General features: G+C 38.6%; 1 protein-coding gene across 29 annotated transcripts in view; it reads right to left on the minus strand.

Moving 5' to 3' along the window:
* The window catches only part of HUWE1 (HECT, UBA and WWE domain containing E3 ubiquitin protein ligase 1), a 157,358-nt gene that overhangs the window by 42,971 nt on the left and 98,878 nt on the right, over positions 1-15,509 (minus strand). For 28 of the 29 annotated variants that reach the window (NM_001110004.1, XM_059883355.1, XM_005228212.4 and 25 more), the window contains 14 exons: positions 13,789-13,980; positions 11,097-11,313; positions 10,567-10,689; positions 9,528-9,765; positions 8,909-9,139; positions 7,554-7,676; positions 7,014-7,109; positions 6,163-6,432; positions 4,989-5,141; positions 3,222-3,349; positions 2,921-3,002; positions 2,054-2,230; positions 1,415-1,574; positions 767-1,125 (listed from right to left, as the gene is read on the minus strand). In NM_001110004.1, the coding sequence (NP_001103474.1) occupies positions 767-1,125; positions 1,415-1,574; positions 2,054-2,230; positions 2,921-3,002; positions 3,222-3,349; positions 4,989-5,141; positions 6,163-6,432; positions 7,014-7,109; positions 7,554-7,676; positions 8,909-9,139; positions 9,528-9,765; positions 10,567-10,689; positions 11,097-11,313; positions 13,789-13,980 (2,549 nt within the window). The remainder of the gene's footprint in view (positions 1-766; positions 1,126-1,414; positions 1,575-2,053; positions 2,231-2,920; positions 3,003-3,221; positions 3,350-4,988; positions 5,142-6,162; positions 6,433-7,013; positions 7,110-7,553; positions 7,677-8,908; positions 9,140-9,527; positions 9,766-10,566; positions 10,690-11,096; positions 11,314-13,788; positions 13,981-15,509) is intronic. The other variant, XM_059883360.1, reaches the window with a different exon arrangement.

Below are 15,509 nucleotides of genomic sequence, written 5' to 3' on the forward strand. Positions count from 1 at the left end.
AGAGGAAAGAAGAGTCTGTAAAGTATGGTGGAAAAAAAGCCTTACTAGTAAGATGTTAGCCCCTAACCCTTCTGTTGAAGTCTTAAGATGATGTCATAAAAATTTTTATTTTTGTAATTACTTTCTTCTATTGCTTTATGTGTTTCCTAAAATTAACATATAAACCTCAGTTTTCATGTGCACAATGTGTATTTGTAAAGAGCTTTTCCTAGTCATAAACATTCCAAAAACTTTACTATAATCAACGCTTGAATATTGTGGGGGTTAGGGGCACCAGCCCTCCATGCTGTTGAAAATCCACGTATAACTTATAGTTGGCTCTCCATATCTGAGGTTCTGTATCTGCAAATTCAACCAACTGATTGTGGTAGTACTTTAGTGTTTACTATTAGAAAAAAATCTTTATATAAGTGGACCTGTGCAGTTCAAATTTATTATTCAAGGATAAACTTCATTTTTACAAACCCCAAAACACAATGGTTGGAAAATAGGCTCTTAGGTGAAGAGGATTTTCTGGATAAGAGCTATCACTAGTTTAGGGGTAAAAAAAATCCTATTTTCTAGTACTTTTTAAATGTTACTCAATGGGATTATCTATCATATCTAAGCAAGCACCTGAGGACACAGCTGGGAAATTTTGCTGGGCAGAGCATATATATAACACATAGCTATATACCCAAAGAAGAACCAGAAGTCGATCTGTTCTGAGACCAAGGAGAACAAAGTATGATATAAAGCTAAACCCCACTGGACACCAATGACTCACCTTTTCCATGGTATGGCGCAGGGTGCAGGGGTCCTCAATGATGTGTCTTAAGAGAAGGGTAACCAGGGGAGTAAACCCATTGAAGCCTGAACTCTGGGTCAAATTTAAGATCATGCGAGTACTCTTCAGCTCTGCAAACATCATGGCATATTTGTGGTCTCGGGTGAGCCTCAGGCATAGGCGAAGGGTGGCATGCAAAGTGTCTGGATCCACAGGGACGCCTAGCATGCTCACACAGGCCCGGATTAAAACAGTCACCATATCCTCTGTCAGGCCCTGGATCAAGATCTCCCCAATTTTTGTTTCTTCCAGGCTTGTCTCCTTTTCAGTATTTGTACTGTCTAGGGCCAAGGGGGTATCTACAAATGGGAAAAGTAAGTGTTCAGACAGTTAACTTGACATTTCCTTCCATCTTCTCCCTCTGAAGTAACCAAACACTTGGGTGCTATTAAGACAAACATACCAAACACCAATTCAAAGACCAGATGAAAAAGGATATAAAAACGAAAACTATATATCTTTAAGTCACCAAGCAATCTGAAGGGTAAGAAATCACTCATGATGAAACTGGTCAGAATTTAAGCCATAAAGGCACATTAGCTTTATTGTAAGACCCTCCTTGAAAGATTCAAAACTGAAAGTCCATACCACTGGTTTTATTTTCTTTACGTTTGATATCCATTTCTTTGCTTTCTTCCAGTGTCTTCTCTAGTTCCTGTCCATTGCTGTTTTTAGAATTTTTATTCAATCGGGGTACCCTCAGGAGTGTCAGCATCACAGGACGCCGGTTCCCTGTTTCCTCATTAACCTAGGAATTCAAACAGACAAAAATATCTCTATAGAAAAAAGAATTTTAAGGGGAAATGGGGGAATTGGGACTCAATGGCAAAATGCTGTAACAGGAAGGAATTTTGGCAATTTATCCCATCCCTATTATTTACAGAAAGAAACCCTGAAGGTTCTAAGAAAGAAAATGGCATACACGAGGCCCTACAGCAAGTTATGAAACTTTCCAGTAGAGCAGACACCATATCCCAACAACTCCCTAATCCTTGACTGAACACTTAAATTGATTTCCAGGTGGGACAGTATCAAATTGCGAAGACTCCTGGCCTAAAATATAGCTTTAGAAAGACTCAGTTCTCTGAAAACTATACCCCATTTAGTAATGGTAATACTGTTCTTATAACATATCAGGACTGCTGGTTCGGGAAGAAGCAAATGGAAAGGCATACTTGGCACATTCCCCTCCTTCAATCAAGTTTATGGCATCGAGAGAACATGTACCTGTACCATTGTAGTGAACTGGACAGTGTATCTTCTTCGGCCTGCAGTGAAACGCACACTTGTCTCTCCAGATTTCCAGGCAGAATCAATAGTGCTGTTGTTGCTTGCACTGTAACTACACCAACGTCCAGAGCGGTCATCAAACCAGCGCCAGTTGTTGTTGTTAGACTGTAGATACTAAATATAAGAGCATAGAGTTTTACTGTATTTCCTTATAATGTTGACTCTTAGAAGAAACAGTAATTTCATCAGTGTTCATTGCTAAAACTAACCCAGAAAAAGGAAATATACCGGACATTTATTATACTTTGCAAACCGAGAGATAAGTTTTCATATATCTTATCCCTCACGTCCCTGAGGTTCTCCATAGGAACAAAACACTCTCTACTCTTATCCTGTGATCCTTTCCTTTTGTTTCCAACTATATTCCACAGAAGGTAAACGTTATTTTAGATGTACTGAAACAAAAGTTCTGTTTCTGAGAAGGTACTGAGATGATGTGGCATATATAATTTTTATATAAGGAGCACTTGCTTTTGGAGGAACTGTTGCACACTCAGCCCTTCACATAACAGAAGAGCCACTCCTCCTTTGGAGACAACACACATCTTTAACATTCACTTCCAGGGTAAATTCTCGGACCTTTTAGCAAGCAGCTCCATAAAAGAAACTAAATTCTAACTTCCAATTCAGAAGAGAACTCTAATTATCAAGATCCCTCAAGAGATTTATGCCTTGATCAGACAGCTTTACATTTTTTCTAATACCACTATCCCATATTCTCTTCTGGTCTATTCTTGCCTCAAGAAGCTCAGCTGTTCTGCTCACCATATACACGGTATATAAAACATATACTGTTTTATGTACCTTAGTCATTTGGGCTCTCCTCTTTGAGGAAATGGCTGTTTTTTCATAGAAATCAATCAGGAGCAACACTGGAGTGATCCACCTAAAAAAGAAGAAATTATTTACTCTGGGCAAACCAGAAACCTGTGCAACATGGGAAAACTTATCTTGATTTTATCAGGTACAATTTTCAAACTATAAAAGGTATCCAAGATTCATCCCATACATGCCCCAGGAAACTGCATGATTCAAGTCCTAAACTTAAGGGCCCAAAGGCCCAGAGAAATAGAAATGAAACCAGGAGAGATACAGGGTCACTCACTTTGGGGTCTGGACCTCCTTTTGTTCCTTGGCGGCCTGTAGGCAGGGCTGAACCACTTCCAAGAGTTTGATTAGGACATTAAGGATGCCACTAGATTCAACCACCCAAGCACAAGGTAGCTTCAATTCCTGATTGATTAATCAAAGAGAAAAAAAATACCAACTTCTACTCAGTTTCAAGGATTACTATGGTAAAACAAAAGTGAACACTAATGGAATTGGCTGAATTCAAATTCCACTTCCACCACTTACCAGTGTGATCTGAGATGTATTATTACTTAAATTCTCTAGGCCTTAGTTTCCTCTTGGGTCAAAGGGAATAATAATGTTTATATCTCCAGGTTAATTGCCAACACAGTGTACATTAGTACGTGCTTAATGTGGAAACTATTACTAGTATGATTAATATCATTAAGAACTGTCATCTAGGCTAGCTTAAAAGCTTCTGATTTACAGAGAAACTTTCTAATCATCCAAGATGGAATAATTAAACACAGCAACAAAGTTAAATAGTTCCTCTTACAGGGGCTACATAAAGCATTATTGATGTAACAGGAAATCACTGGAAATAATTTAAATAAATGGCCAACAATAAGTGATACTTAAACTAGGGGACATTGAAAAGATGGAATAATATATACATGATATGGTAAATATTCATAATAGAATACCTGAAAGAACACAAAACTTCCTAAACATTCTGATCCTGAATGTTTGAACGTATAGGAAAAAAGACCAGAAGAAAGAGTGTCATTTGTGATTTTTTTTTAAAGGGGGAGGGGCTCATGAGTAATTTCTCATTATAATGTTATTGGGGACCCCAGCATTCACAACTTTGCAATCTTTCCCACAAGTATCTATTCACAAGTGTTATATAATAAGAATCACCACTTCCATTATAAAGGAAAGCCCCAAGATTGTAGACATAAAGTATGACACATTATTGTACTTAACTCCAATATGCTATAAAGGGTTTACTCCATTAAATTCAGGTTTTACCATTAAACATGATAAGCTAAAAATGAAGAGTCACTTGTTCAAGGTTAGTTGCCTCCTAATTCCTATGTTGGTTGGAACAAGAACATGCTTTACCTCAAATAATCTGCTGATTAACCAGGTTAGAAAGACCAGTTAGATTCTATTTGACACCTATTACCAAATTCCATATCCTACCCCACTGCTAGTTAGATTTCCTCAGAGAAGCCAAAAGAAATTCACAACTTACAGTCATTCTAAGTACCTTCTTCTAATTACACCCCATCCTCTAGTCCTGTAAGACCCAATTCAATTGACATTTGTTCTGAGAAGCACTTCTCTTATTATCCAGACGTCCCTGAACTCAAGATTATTACCATTCATGTAGCACAGAATGCTGTATTTTATACTTAATTATGTGCATTACTGGGCTTCCCAGATGGTGCTGGTGGTAAAGAACCTGCCTTCCAATGCAAGAAACATAAGAGACACAAGTTTGATCCCTGGGTCGGGAAGATTCCTGGGAGGAGGGCATGGCAACCCACTCCAGTGTTCTTGCCTGGAGAATCTCTCGGACAGAGGAGCCTCATGGGCTACAGTTCATAGGGTTGCAAAGAGTTGGACACAAGTGACAGCACACACGCACACGTGCATTATAGCCTATCAGAAACTGTAGACTCATGAAATGCAGACATGTCCTACATTTCTCTATACCTTCTACAGTGTCTCAAATGCTAGGTGTTTGATGATTCTTTGATGAATGAATAACAGGGACCAAAGGTCTAAATCTTACCTCAAAAAGCAGTGTTAAAAGCAAGATTCTAGTGGCCAAATTAGAGGCCTGGGGTAGAGTGGCCATCTGACTGATCCACTCTGATACAGTTTTTGTGTCACTTGTTGTCAGGGGAAGAGCAGCTTTGATCAATACATCAGCAGCTTCCCACACCTAGAAAAGCAGGAAAGGAGCCAAGTTAAATAACTGTAGATAGAGTATGATGAGGTTTGTCAAAACATTCTCAACCTTGTAAAATACCCCCTCCACCTCTAACACATTCGTTGAAGGAGACTGGGTAAATATTAACATATTTACTATAGGCATTTGGTGTCTGTATCAAAAGATGTATGTTATTAAAGAAAAGCTTCTAAAAATTATTTTCCTAAGACTAGATTACAAGGAGTCTAAATTCTAAGTCTAAACAATGAGTATTTTAAAAATTTCTGGTGCACATATACAGTCAACTCTACACAGGTTCTACCCACTTTAAATCTTTCATTATACCAGAGAGGAAAAAAACAAAACAAAACAAAACCTCAGCATGTTAGAAACATTGGTCATGCTTTAGTATGCATGTTGAAAATCTCTTGTAATGAATTTTATATAATTGCTCCTTTCTATTAAGGTTTAAAACAAACTTCTATAAGTTCTTGATATAAAAATAACTAAAGATTGGTCATATCGTGTGGGGAAGAAAAAGCTTTATCCAGTTTGACTTTTACTCCTGTGATGTTTCCATACACTAAAATTATGTTTAAATATATCAGTTTTTAATTTCTTCCTGTCTCTCAACTTAAAAAAATGTAGAAAATAGGATTCCAATGATTTAAATAAATACATCATAAAAAAAGTAAAGGAAATATAACCAAAATGTTAACTGGCTATGTGGGAATTTAGGGTGGTTTATTTCTTATTCTATTTCAACACTAGCATACATTAATTTCATAATGAGAAAAACACTGCTTAAAAAAGACAAACAACAGGTCACAACTACTGATCAAAATGGGGACTCATTTGTCAAAAGATTATTACATAGGAGGAGAGGGAAAAACATTTAGTTAGTTCAGGGGGCTTAATTTGGCTCAAGAGTGAGAGACATTTTTGACATTTTAGATGAATCTAAGAAGTGATACATAGAAAAAGAGAGCTTGTTTTTTCCTTTCAAAGACTTTCTGGCCCCTGGAGAACTTACCTGATTAACTACTTGCTTCAGAATCATGTCTCGATAGTCTGCTCCATTTCGTTTGATTGCTGTCATGATCAGATCACACACTCGGTATACAGTGTCTGGCAACTCATCAAGAAGGTGAAAGCAGCCTGGCAACATTGTATCTGTGAAAGTGTGGAGCTCATCTTGCTCCAATGGATCAGCATCCTGGAACTTCTCTAGACATTTAGCCTCTTCCTCTTCCTGCTTTTCTCGAGCTTTCCGTTCCTCCTCTTCCTTTCGGCAAGCAACTTCCTAGAGGCAGGCAAGGAACAGTGAGAGGATATGGGACAGTTGAAGGAAGAAAGTGAGGAGACTCTAATAATGTATCTGCCCTACCACATAAATATTCTCTACCTTCTCCTCAATCGGGTGGTACATTCATTAGGGTGTGGCAATGAGTATAAAGGCAGCTAGACAGGCTAATGCAAGACAGCAGGACACCTCCAATCCTCAAAGTGCTGGAAACTTATTTGCATCATTTGACATCACCTCCCACAAAAATCATTTGTAGACAATTGTCCTGCATTCTCTGCAGGTAGTAATTATTACCTAGATTCCAAGGTAATAAAGACAGCCAAGTTTGGCCTAATGAGCACTACCAAGTACATTTTGGGCCTCTTATTTGACAATAATATTAATGCTTCATCTGTTTCACATAAAGCTTCAGGTCAATGTAATGTAGACTAGCAATGGCAAGGTTGGGATGAATGAGTACTCCCATGTCTTTGTTTAGACTTTATTTCCAGCAGTTACCAAACAGTAATAGCAGAATGTTCATAGAAACACTAAGATCACTGTGTCAGACCCTCTTGGAAGCCCCGTTTCCTAGTTACCTCAGGTGACTCTGCTCTTTGATCCATTGGGATATCCTGTCCCAGAGACATGGCAATCGCTCTCATCATCTGGTCCTCTTCAGACATACTCAGATCCTAAAGAGCAACAAAAGAAAATCCAGCAACTACACATACCCCAATCATAAGGAATCAGACATCCTGGGCTCAAACTTTAGAGAAGAACAGAGAGGGCTCTGAATGCTGCTCTGTAGAATCAAATTCAATTAGGCTTACCTGGTCACCACGAGAACAAGAGGGAAAAACCACAACAAAACTAAACAGGAAAGGATCTTCAATATGACCACCTATTTGGCATTTCAGAAAAGAGAGCCTCTCCTATTACTTTCTGCCTATGGATAATTTAAGAGTTCTTTTGCAAAGTCCAGTAAAATTTGCCTGACTAAGAGAGAGAAAGCTTCTGCTCCTTATATTCTAGAGCTGTAAGAGTTAGCGTGTAAAGAAAATATTGGCATGGAGAAGTAAAGCACATTAGCAGCCATACCAACACCCTGAGAGATCAGAGCCCCTGAGCCAACTCACCCGAACAACTCCTCCCATGATCGGGGGAGGGTGGGTTAGAAGGTACTCTGTGGCCTGCTCCATGGTACTGGTGTTCAACAGGGCCTCCATGGCATGTTCCCTTGTGAAGCCCATGTCCATGAGCTACAAAAAGAATGCAGGATCTCAAAGAACCATGGTAAGAGAGAAATCCAAACACATTGTAAAAAAAAAAAAAGAGGAATCCTTTTAAGATGGAGACAAGTTTTTCTAACTTCATATGAACTGAGAATATTTATAAACCTAAGTCAGTTAGATAACATGAATGATCCTTTCTGCATGGTGCTTCCATACCATTTAAACAGAGCTACATAATGAGGCAAGGAGTCAAAGTGATTCCCAATTCCATCCTTCAAGAAAATTCAGCTAGATGGTCATTTTCCTTAGCAAGATTATTCTAAGACTGAGACTCACACATGGAAGCAAAACTTGGTCCCACTTTTCTTGAAGACAGACTGGCAACATAACAAGAGCCTGAAAAACTAACCCAGGAAACCTACAACTAGGAAATAATCATGAGATGCATAGAAAGATTTGTAGAGAATGAAGCTATACACCACAGCTTTACAACACCAAATAATAAGAAAATCAACATATCCAGTAATATAAGAATGACTAAGAAGTAAAAAAGACCTAGTTTCTTAAAGACAGCAGTATAAGTCTACGTTCTGTATGATGCTGCTAGGTAAAAATTAGGCACAAAATTAAGTGATGAAAATAAGGATACAATGATTATCTTGTGTGGCATCATTATGAATGCCTTTAGAAAGTATTTTGGTATATTTCTAAGTTTTCTTAAAGTGAACACTTAACTATTATAATAAAAATGTGGCATGTACATACAGAAGACGTTTGAACAGGATTCTAGATGTAATGCTGTTTGAGATTGAAATGTCAGGATCATAAGGTGCATCCCCTCCCCTACTTCTGGCCTCCAACTATTTTAAATTTAAAATATGAAAACAGTTTTGTAGGTGAGTAAGGTTTCCAAAAGCTCTTGTTGGAAAATAAATTTGGGTCACAGTGTCCCTTCTCTTTACAGATCCATCAGAAAGTAGCTTAGAACAGTTTGCCTCCAAAGAACATAGCAGCCACAGTCTACTGAGAATACATAAAAGAATTCCAATACTAAACAAGATGCTTGGGAGGACACAGATCTTTTACCTATTAGGAGTACTGAAACGACACTTCAGCTTTCTCGGGAGAAAAAGTAAGAAAGAGAGCAAATTTAAACCTATCTCCTAACAGGACTGGGCATTTAGAAACTTAGAAACCTGACAGACCACACACTCTCAGGTGCAAAGTCTGGGCCCTGGAGTGTGAGGTCAGAATCCCACCTGTTGTAGTTGTTGCTGGTTGACTTGAGGTTCCCGGCGAGAGCCACCTTCTTCTTGTCCTGTATCCTCTTCTCCTCGAGATCCCTCCTTTTCTTTGCTCAGTCTCTCTCGAATCACAGGTTCTCCTCGGAGGATGTGGCACAGGATGGCTAGCATGGACTCAGCCATTCGCCCACCATACACTTTCAAGGGTTTCCGGTTCCACAGGTTCTTGATGCAAGTAAATGCTGCCTGTAAGTCATTTGAAAAGCTATGTGAAGACCATTTTGTCTCAATTCAAAACCCCAGGAAAAATAAGTCAAAGATCTGTGAGACAGTCCTTCCACAATCAATGCTAACAACAAAATTTCAGGCAGTACTGAGGGGGTCCAAGGAAGCACAGAGAAGGGGGCATTAAACCCAACCTAGAAGTTGCAATCTAGAGTTTACAGTTCAAAGGTTTACACCACAGAAAATTATCAAGTGGTCTGCAATGCATTCTGCAAGGCAGCCCTATCTCGGAGTAGGATCCAGTGGTTCTCCACCAGTCAAATTATTTCACTAAGTAGGACAAAAGAGGGTGGGAGCTACCTAGTTGGCATGAGAAATTACTCTTGGTTTTAGAATGCTGAATACTCACCTTCTGAGTTACCACAAGGAAGCGGAGGGCACTGAACTGTGGAAAGTTCTGAACACCTCCAGGCAATTTGGCAGGCAGTGAATGTGGAGATTCAAGCACAGTGGTGGGATTTACCATCTTCTCCACCAGCATTAGCCAGGCATCTAGGAATTCTCCTGTGCCATCAGGTAAGTCTGAATGTTCTAATCCCTCAGCAACAGGAACTTTTCCTCCCATAGACAGAGCCCAGTTGAATGTTCTAAATTCAAATAAGAGAAAATGTGAAGATGGAATATTAGTATTTTAGATTGGGGGTGGGGGGAGAAAGACAGGGACATATTCAAAAGCTTCCCAGTTCCTCTTCTTGGAGATACTGCTTCTAGTCTGTCCAACATTTATTAGCTTTACTCTTTTCAAAAAATTCTAGTATAGTTGATTTACAATGTTGTGTTAGTTTCTGGTAAACAGCAACATGATTCAGTTATATATGTATTCTTTTTCATATTCTTTTCCACTAATAATTATTACAAGATGCTGAATACAGCGTTTTACCTTTTATTTGGGTTTTTATTCGAGCCTTATTGATATATTATTGACATATAACATATGGAAGTTTAAGGTGGACAAAGTGATAATTTGTTACACATATTTAGGGTGAAATTAATACCATTTCCAGCTTTATTTCTAAAGCTACAACAAATAAAAAAAACCAAAGTGAAACTTAGAATCTTCTGACCAAAAGCAGCAGGAAAATTATCATATTCAAAGAAATAGTAGGAAAGGATAAGTTTATTAGAAAAATATGTACAAGATATTGCAATCCAAATGAAGAAAAACAGAGACCGTTACAAGACAGCCCAAGGACAGGCTGAATCCTACCCTCCAGGAAGATGGACATAAATACAACTGGTTCCTAAACCATGAAAGGGTACAACCAATGGCTGTCTCTATGTATCCCATCATCACAGGATAGGTGGCTTAGAAAGTTGTGGGCTGCTAAGGCAAATAGAAAAGACCAAACTCCAAACAATGCTTCTCTGTAAAGCAACATGATCCTTACTCAAAAAGGGCATTGTGGCCTCCAGAGCAGAGAAATTTCTGCAGCATGAGGTGGTAGGGATACTTCCTCTCATCAAACAGCATTGGGGATGTAAAACCAACTGAACAGATGAAGAAGGTCAGCCTGGAAGAGGGAAAAAGCAAAAATTTAACCTTCTCTAGGGCAGCCAGAGAAACAATGGGAAATTCAAGTAGAAGCCAAGAGTAAAATTTAATACTGCACTGAAATGACTGACTGACTAGAATGCAGGTGGATGACTAGTTTGGATATTAAAATTTCTAAGGCAAAGAAGGGTGACAGTTTCCACCTACTACTAAACACAAGGTTATTGAAATGCAGTCTGATTATAAATACTTTTAAAAATCTCTGTATTTTAGAGTAGGTAGAACCAAGACAAGTACCTTACACTGTATTTGGGGTACACATTTAGGGTAAAGCAAGGGACCTCCAAGTCTTCTAATTCAGTGATTCACTCTGCATTCAAGTAGAGAAGGAACCAATTAGATTTTGCATCTCAAGCAGAACCTCACCTGAAGCGTGGAGTAGGCGTATATGGTGGAGGCTGCCATGATAAGCCTTTTGTGAGGAGCTTAGTGAGGGCTGAGGCCGTTGATCGAGCAGCAGGTGTTGGTGCTGTGGTGGTGCTGGCAGCATGATGGCTTCTTCTCTGGCGGACAGGAGACCCCACACAAAGTTTAACAAGGAGTCCAAACAGCTCAGCCAGTGCTCTGCCTAATCTAGAGGAAGCTGGAATCCAAAAGTCAGAATAAGGCTGTACAGTGTTTCCAGAATGGTTTCATTATAACAGACACATTAGAGTTAATACATTTTAATGACTGACTACTTCCTCCTACATAATATTCTATGTAACACCTAGACTTGTCTCTACATATGATATCTGAAAAGAAGTTCCACAGGGAATAAATGCCTCTTTTGAAGGCAGGAGATGGAGAAGTATATTGGCATTCAATATATAGCAAATATGAAAGACAAACAAGCGCTCACACTGTTAGTGGAGATATAAATTGAAACCACCTTTGCAGAAAGCAATACACAATATGAACTAGTTAAGTAAATGGTGTATCTATAATAGGTGCTGAACTATGGAGTCACTTAAAATGCCCAGAGAACTTTAAAACTGGCAAAAATGCTAACAATCTAGACCAGAAAAGAACATCATATGTATACCAACATTAAATGTATGGTCCCCAAAGGAAAAAAGATTGTTTGGAAAAGCATAAAAATGTAAAAAGTGGCTTTCTTATAAAAATCTAATAAGGTATTACATAGATTACAAGTATTTCAATTTTTCATCTTTGTAGGATGCTTTTCAGTATATATTGCTGAACCAAAAAGGTAGAATCCAAATAAAACATGTAAAAGGAGATTTATAGAAAAAGAAACTATAGCTAAACATGGGTATTTTCCTGTTTTTCTTAAAACATTTCTCTGTACCTTTTCTACAATGAATATTTATTACTCTTAAAATCACAAATGAAAATGCTGTCACAGTATTTCTGAAATAAACATTTCATCACAATCCAGAGATAAGACTAGGTCTGAATCAGAGCACATCTCTTAATTACATACATATACACATGAACCCAGGCTTCTCTGGTGGTTCAGTACTAAAGAATCTGCTTGCCAAGGCAGGAGAGGTGGGTTCAATTCCTGGGTTCAGAAGATCTCCTGGAGAAGGAAATGGCAACCCACTCCAGTACTATTGCCTGGGAAATCCCATGGACAAAGGAGACTGGATGGGGTCACAGAAGAGTTGAACACAACTTAGCAACTAAACAACATATGAACCCACTGTGAAAAAATTGGCTCTACCTGAATTGGCGCCACATATCATACCTTTCCCCCCAAACTCAGTAAGTTCTGAGATATAAAGCTTAAGAAAGGAACAAGCCTTTCTTCTTCCTAATCGAACCACATTAGGATCCCCCAATTATAATGAAGGAATAGGCTACAGATACTTGCACTACCTGACTGGAGATTGGGCGTGCCCAGACTTTGAAAGCCTAATGCATGTAAACATTAAATTTTTACTTTTCCACCACTGCTTTCAAGTGAATAGACAGCAAAGTGGCTTAAAAGTAGTCAGCAAGGATAAAAGAGAAAAACAAAAGGCCAGTAAGCACAGAGAAACAGACATCAAAAGCATGGGCTGGGCCCACAGAGAAACCCCACAGTGTTCAAAGGTTTCAGAGGTGTAACAAAAAAAGGAGAGGTAAACATCAGCATCTTCTTGGATGGTCAATTTTCCTTCAATATGGGGAAAGTGGAGGTAGACTTTCAAATTAAAACAAAGGCGTAGAATTAAGCAAATTAGAATGGAATGTAAAATTCAACAGGGTTTAAAATAACACATGGAAGCACCAAAGGCCATGTTTTGCTTTCCTTTGGGCAGAACTCCCAATTCCCAGTTGTCCTCATTTTCCTTCACAGTAAGAGGTCATAAAGTGGCAAACATACAAAATTGGTGTAGGCATACAAAATAGGTTCCCCAAAAATTAAGGGGTGAAAGATGGCAAAGACATGCCAGTGCATTTTTCTGGGGGAGGGGCTGCACGGCACAGCATGCAGAATCCTAGTTCCTTGACCAGGGATCAAACCTGCACCCTCCACAGTGGAAGCACAGAGTCTCAACCACTGGACCGTCAGGGAGGTCCCCAGTGCACATCTTTAATATGGTCTTGTATCATGTTATTGTAGTTTCCACAGAGGTGGCAAAGTAACTATTAAAACACAAATCAACTGTGTTACTTGCCAGCTACATTTGAATGACAAAGGAAGAGGAGACTTGAGTACACTAGCCAGACAGGTAACAGGAAAGCAGGTGGGCTTAATATCACAAAAGCCAAGAAAAGAGTATTTTGAGAAAGAGCTGGTAGGTCAACCATTGTGATGCAGAAAAGTGAGGAGACTGAAGAGTATCCAGTGGACTTAGCAACAAGGAGGTTAGATACCTTGGTGAGACAGTTCAGGGAAATGGTAGGATCAGAGGTCATTTGCAGTAGCAGAAGAGTAGAAAGAAAAGGAGGGGTAGATTTGGCTTTCAGAAAGCCACTCTCTCATCTCTGTCTCCCTCACAGTTAGTACAGAGCCTGTCACATAGCAGATACCTGAAAATGAGCCACCAAGTTTAAAATTTCCTTAAAAGGAAACAATACAGCCATACCGGGATCTAAAAGAGACAGAAGGAAGAGAATCACTCACCTGACAACAATGGCTTGATTTGCTTGATTCTGGCAGCCATGGCAGGTGTGATTTTAGATTTGCCCTTAGAGTCTGAAGCAGTAGGTTCGTCTGTCTCCATAGGAGCCAGTGTGTCACCATCAAGCCCAATGCCTTCCAACAAGCCCTGGGTAGAAGCATCCATACTTCCAGTGGTTCCATCCTGATCCCCATCTGTAGCCATAAGAGGGGAGCAATAAGACCATGGTAAGCCAGGACTTAACTGGTTCCCTGTTCTGAAGAGTCCCAAGAGAGAGCTACCTATGTATAGTGCTTGTTACTCTTTAAATGGCCACAACTTCCTAAATCTGAAAAGTAAAAAAAAAAAACAAACACAAAACTGTACTGATAAGCTTCTTTCCTTGGAGTCCTTCTAACTAGGTAACACTGACATCCATCTTTCAATGGGAGCGTGTTAAAAAGTCTTTTACCCAGGGCTACCCTGGAAGACTGTAAGCATACTGCAGGACTCAGAAACTTCGCACATACAATGTGCATGGTGACCCACACTCTCAAGGCACACACCTTGCTAGAATTTTATAGCTCATTAATAAACTCAAATCAGACATCATAGATCACTACTGGAGAAATATATTTCCTAGAATTTAAATTTTTGAGATATGTCTTCTTTGGGGTGGTCGTGTGTGCTCTTAGATCTAAGAATCAACATTAGGCAATCTATAAAACATATCACCAAGTTTTCTTTGTAATATTCTGAAAAAACTGTATGTGTAAATGGAGTTATCCTTGTTAAATTTGTGGAAAAAACTGCTGGGGAAAAATATATCTAAATTGTTATGCAAGGCAATTCTTTGCCAGAGTCTAATTTTGTTCCTGATTCTTAGTAAATTATTTTTTAAGTTAAAGTTGGTACACTTTGGCAAAACTTGATATTCTAAATTCTGGTTAGAAATTTCTACAAAATTAACCTTGCCAGAAGTTTGTGTATATCTTATTAATTCTGTCCCATTCTCCCCCAATACAATAACTAGCTGTCATATGTCATTATTTATTTCATAACTTATGTCTGCTTTATTAGTTCCTTAGCATTTTCTCTATTTTTAGTAATCTCAATACAATTTTTAAGCATAGTTAATAGGCTTTTATATATAGAACTGTCTCACCATTTTCTTTAAGTAGTTTATCAAATTTATTTTTTCCCTGATACAGAGTATAGGAGAAAAAAACTTTCTAGAAAATCTGCTTTTATTAATTTTAGGTTTGCTCCATTAGGGTCAGAAGATTGTATGATTTTTTCTTCTTCTAATTTTATTTATTTTCCACTTGGTGGGTCTCTGTTGCAAGCTTTTCTTCAGTTGTGGAGAACAGGCTTCTCACTGCAGTGGCTTCTCTTGCTGCCGTGCACCAGCTCTAGAGCATACGGACTTCGGTAGTTATAGCACATGGGCTCAGCAGCTGTAGCACATGGGCTTAGTTGCTCAATGGCATGTGGAATCTTCCCAAATCAGGGATTGAATCCATGTCTCCTGCATTGGCAGGTGGATTCTTTACCATTGAGCCACCAGGGAAGTCCAAATTGTATAATTTCTGTTTATTGCAATTTGGAACTTCTATTTTAATATAATATAAAAGCTATTTTCTAAAACGACATTGTGCAATAGAAACATAATGTGAACCACATAGATAATTAAAAATTTCTACTAACCACTTAAAAAGTTAAAAAAAGCTGTAATTTTTTAATA

The sequence above is a fragment of the Bos taurus genome, chromosome X (genome assembly GCF_002263795.3).
Source record: "Bos taurus isolate L1 Dominette 01449 registration number 42190680 breed Hereford chromosome X, ARS-UCD2.0, whole genome shotgun sequence".
Taxonomy (NCBI): Eukaryota; Metazoa; Chordata; class Mammalia; order Artiodactyla; family Bovidae; genus Bos; species Bos taurus.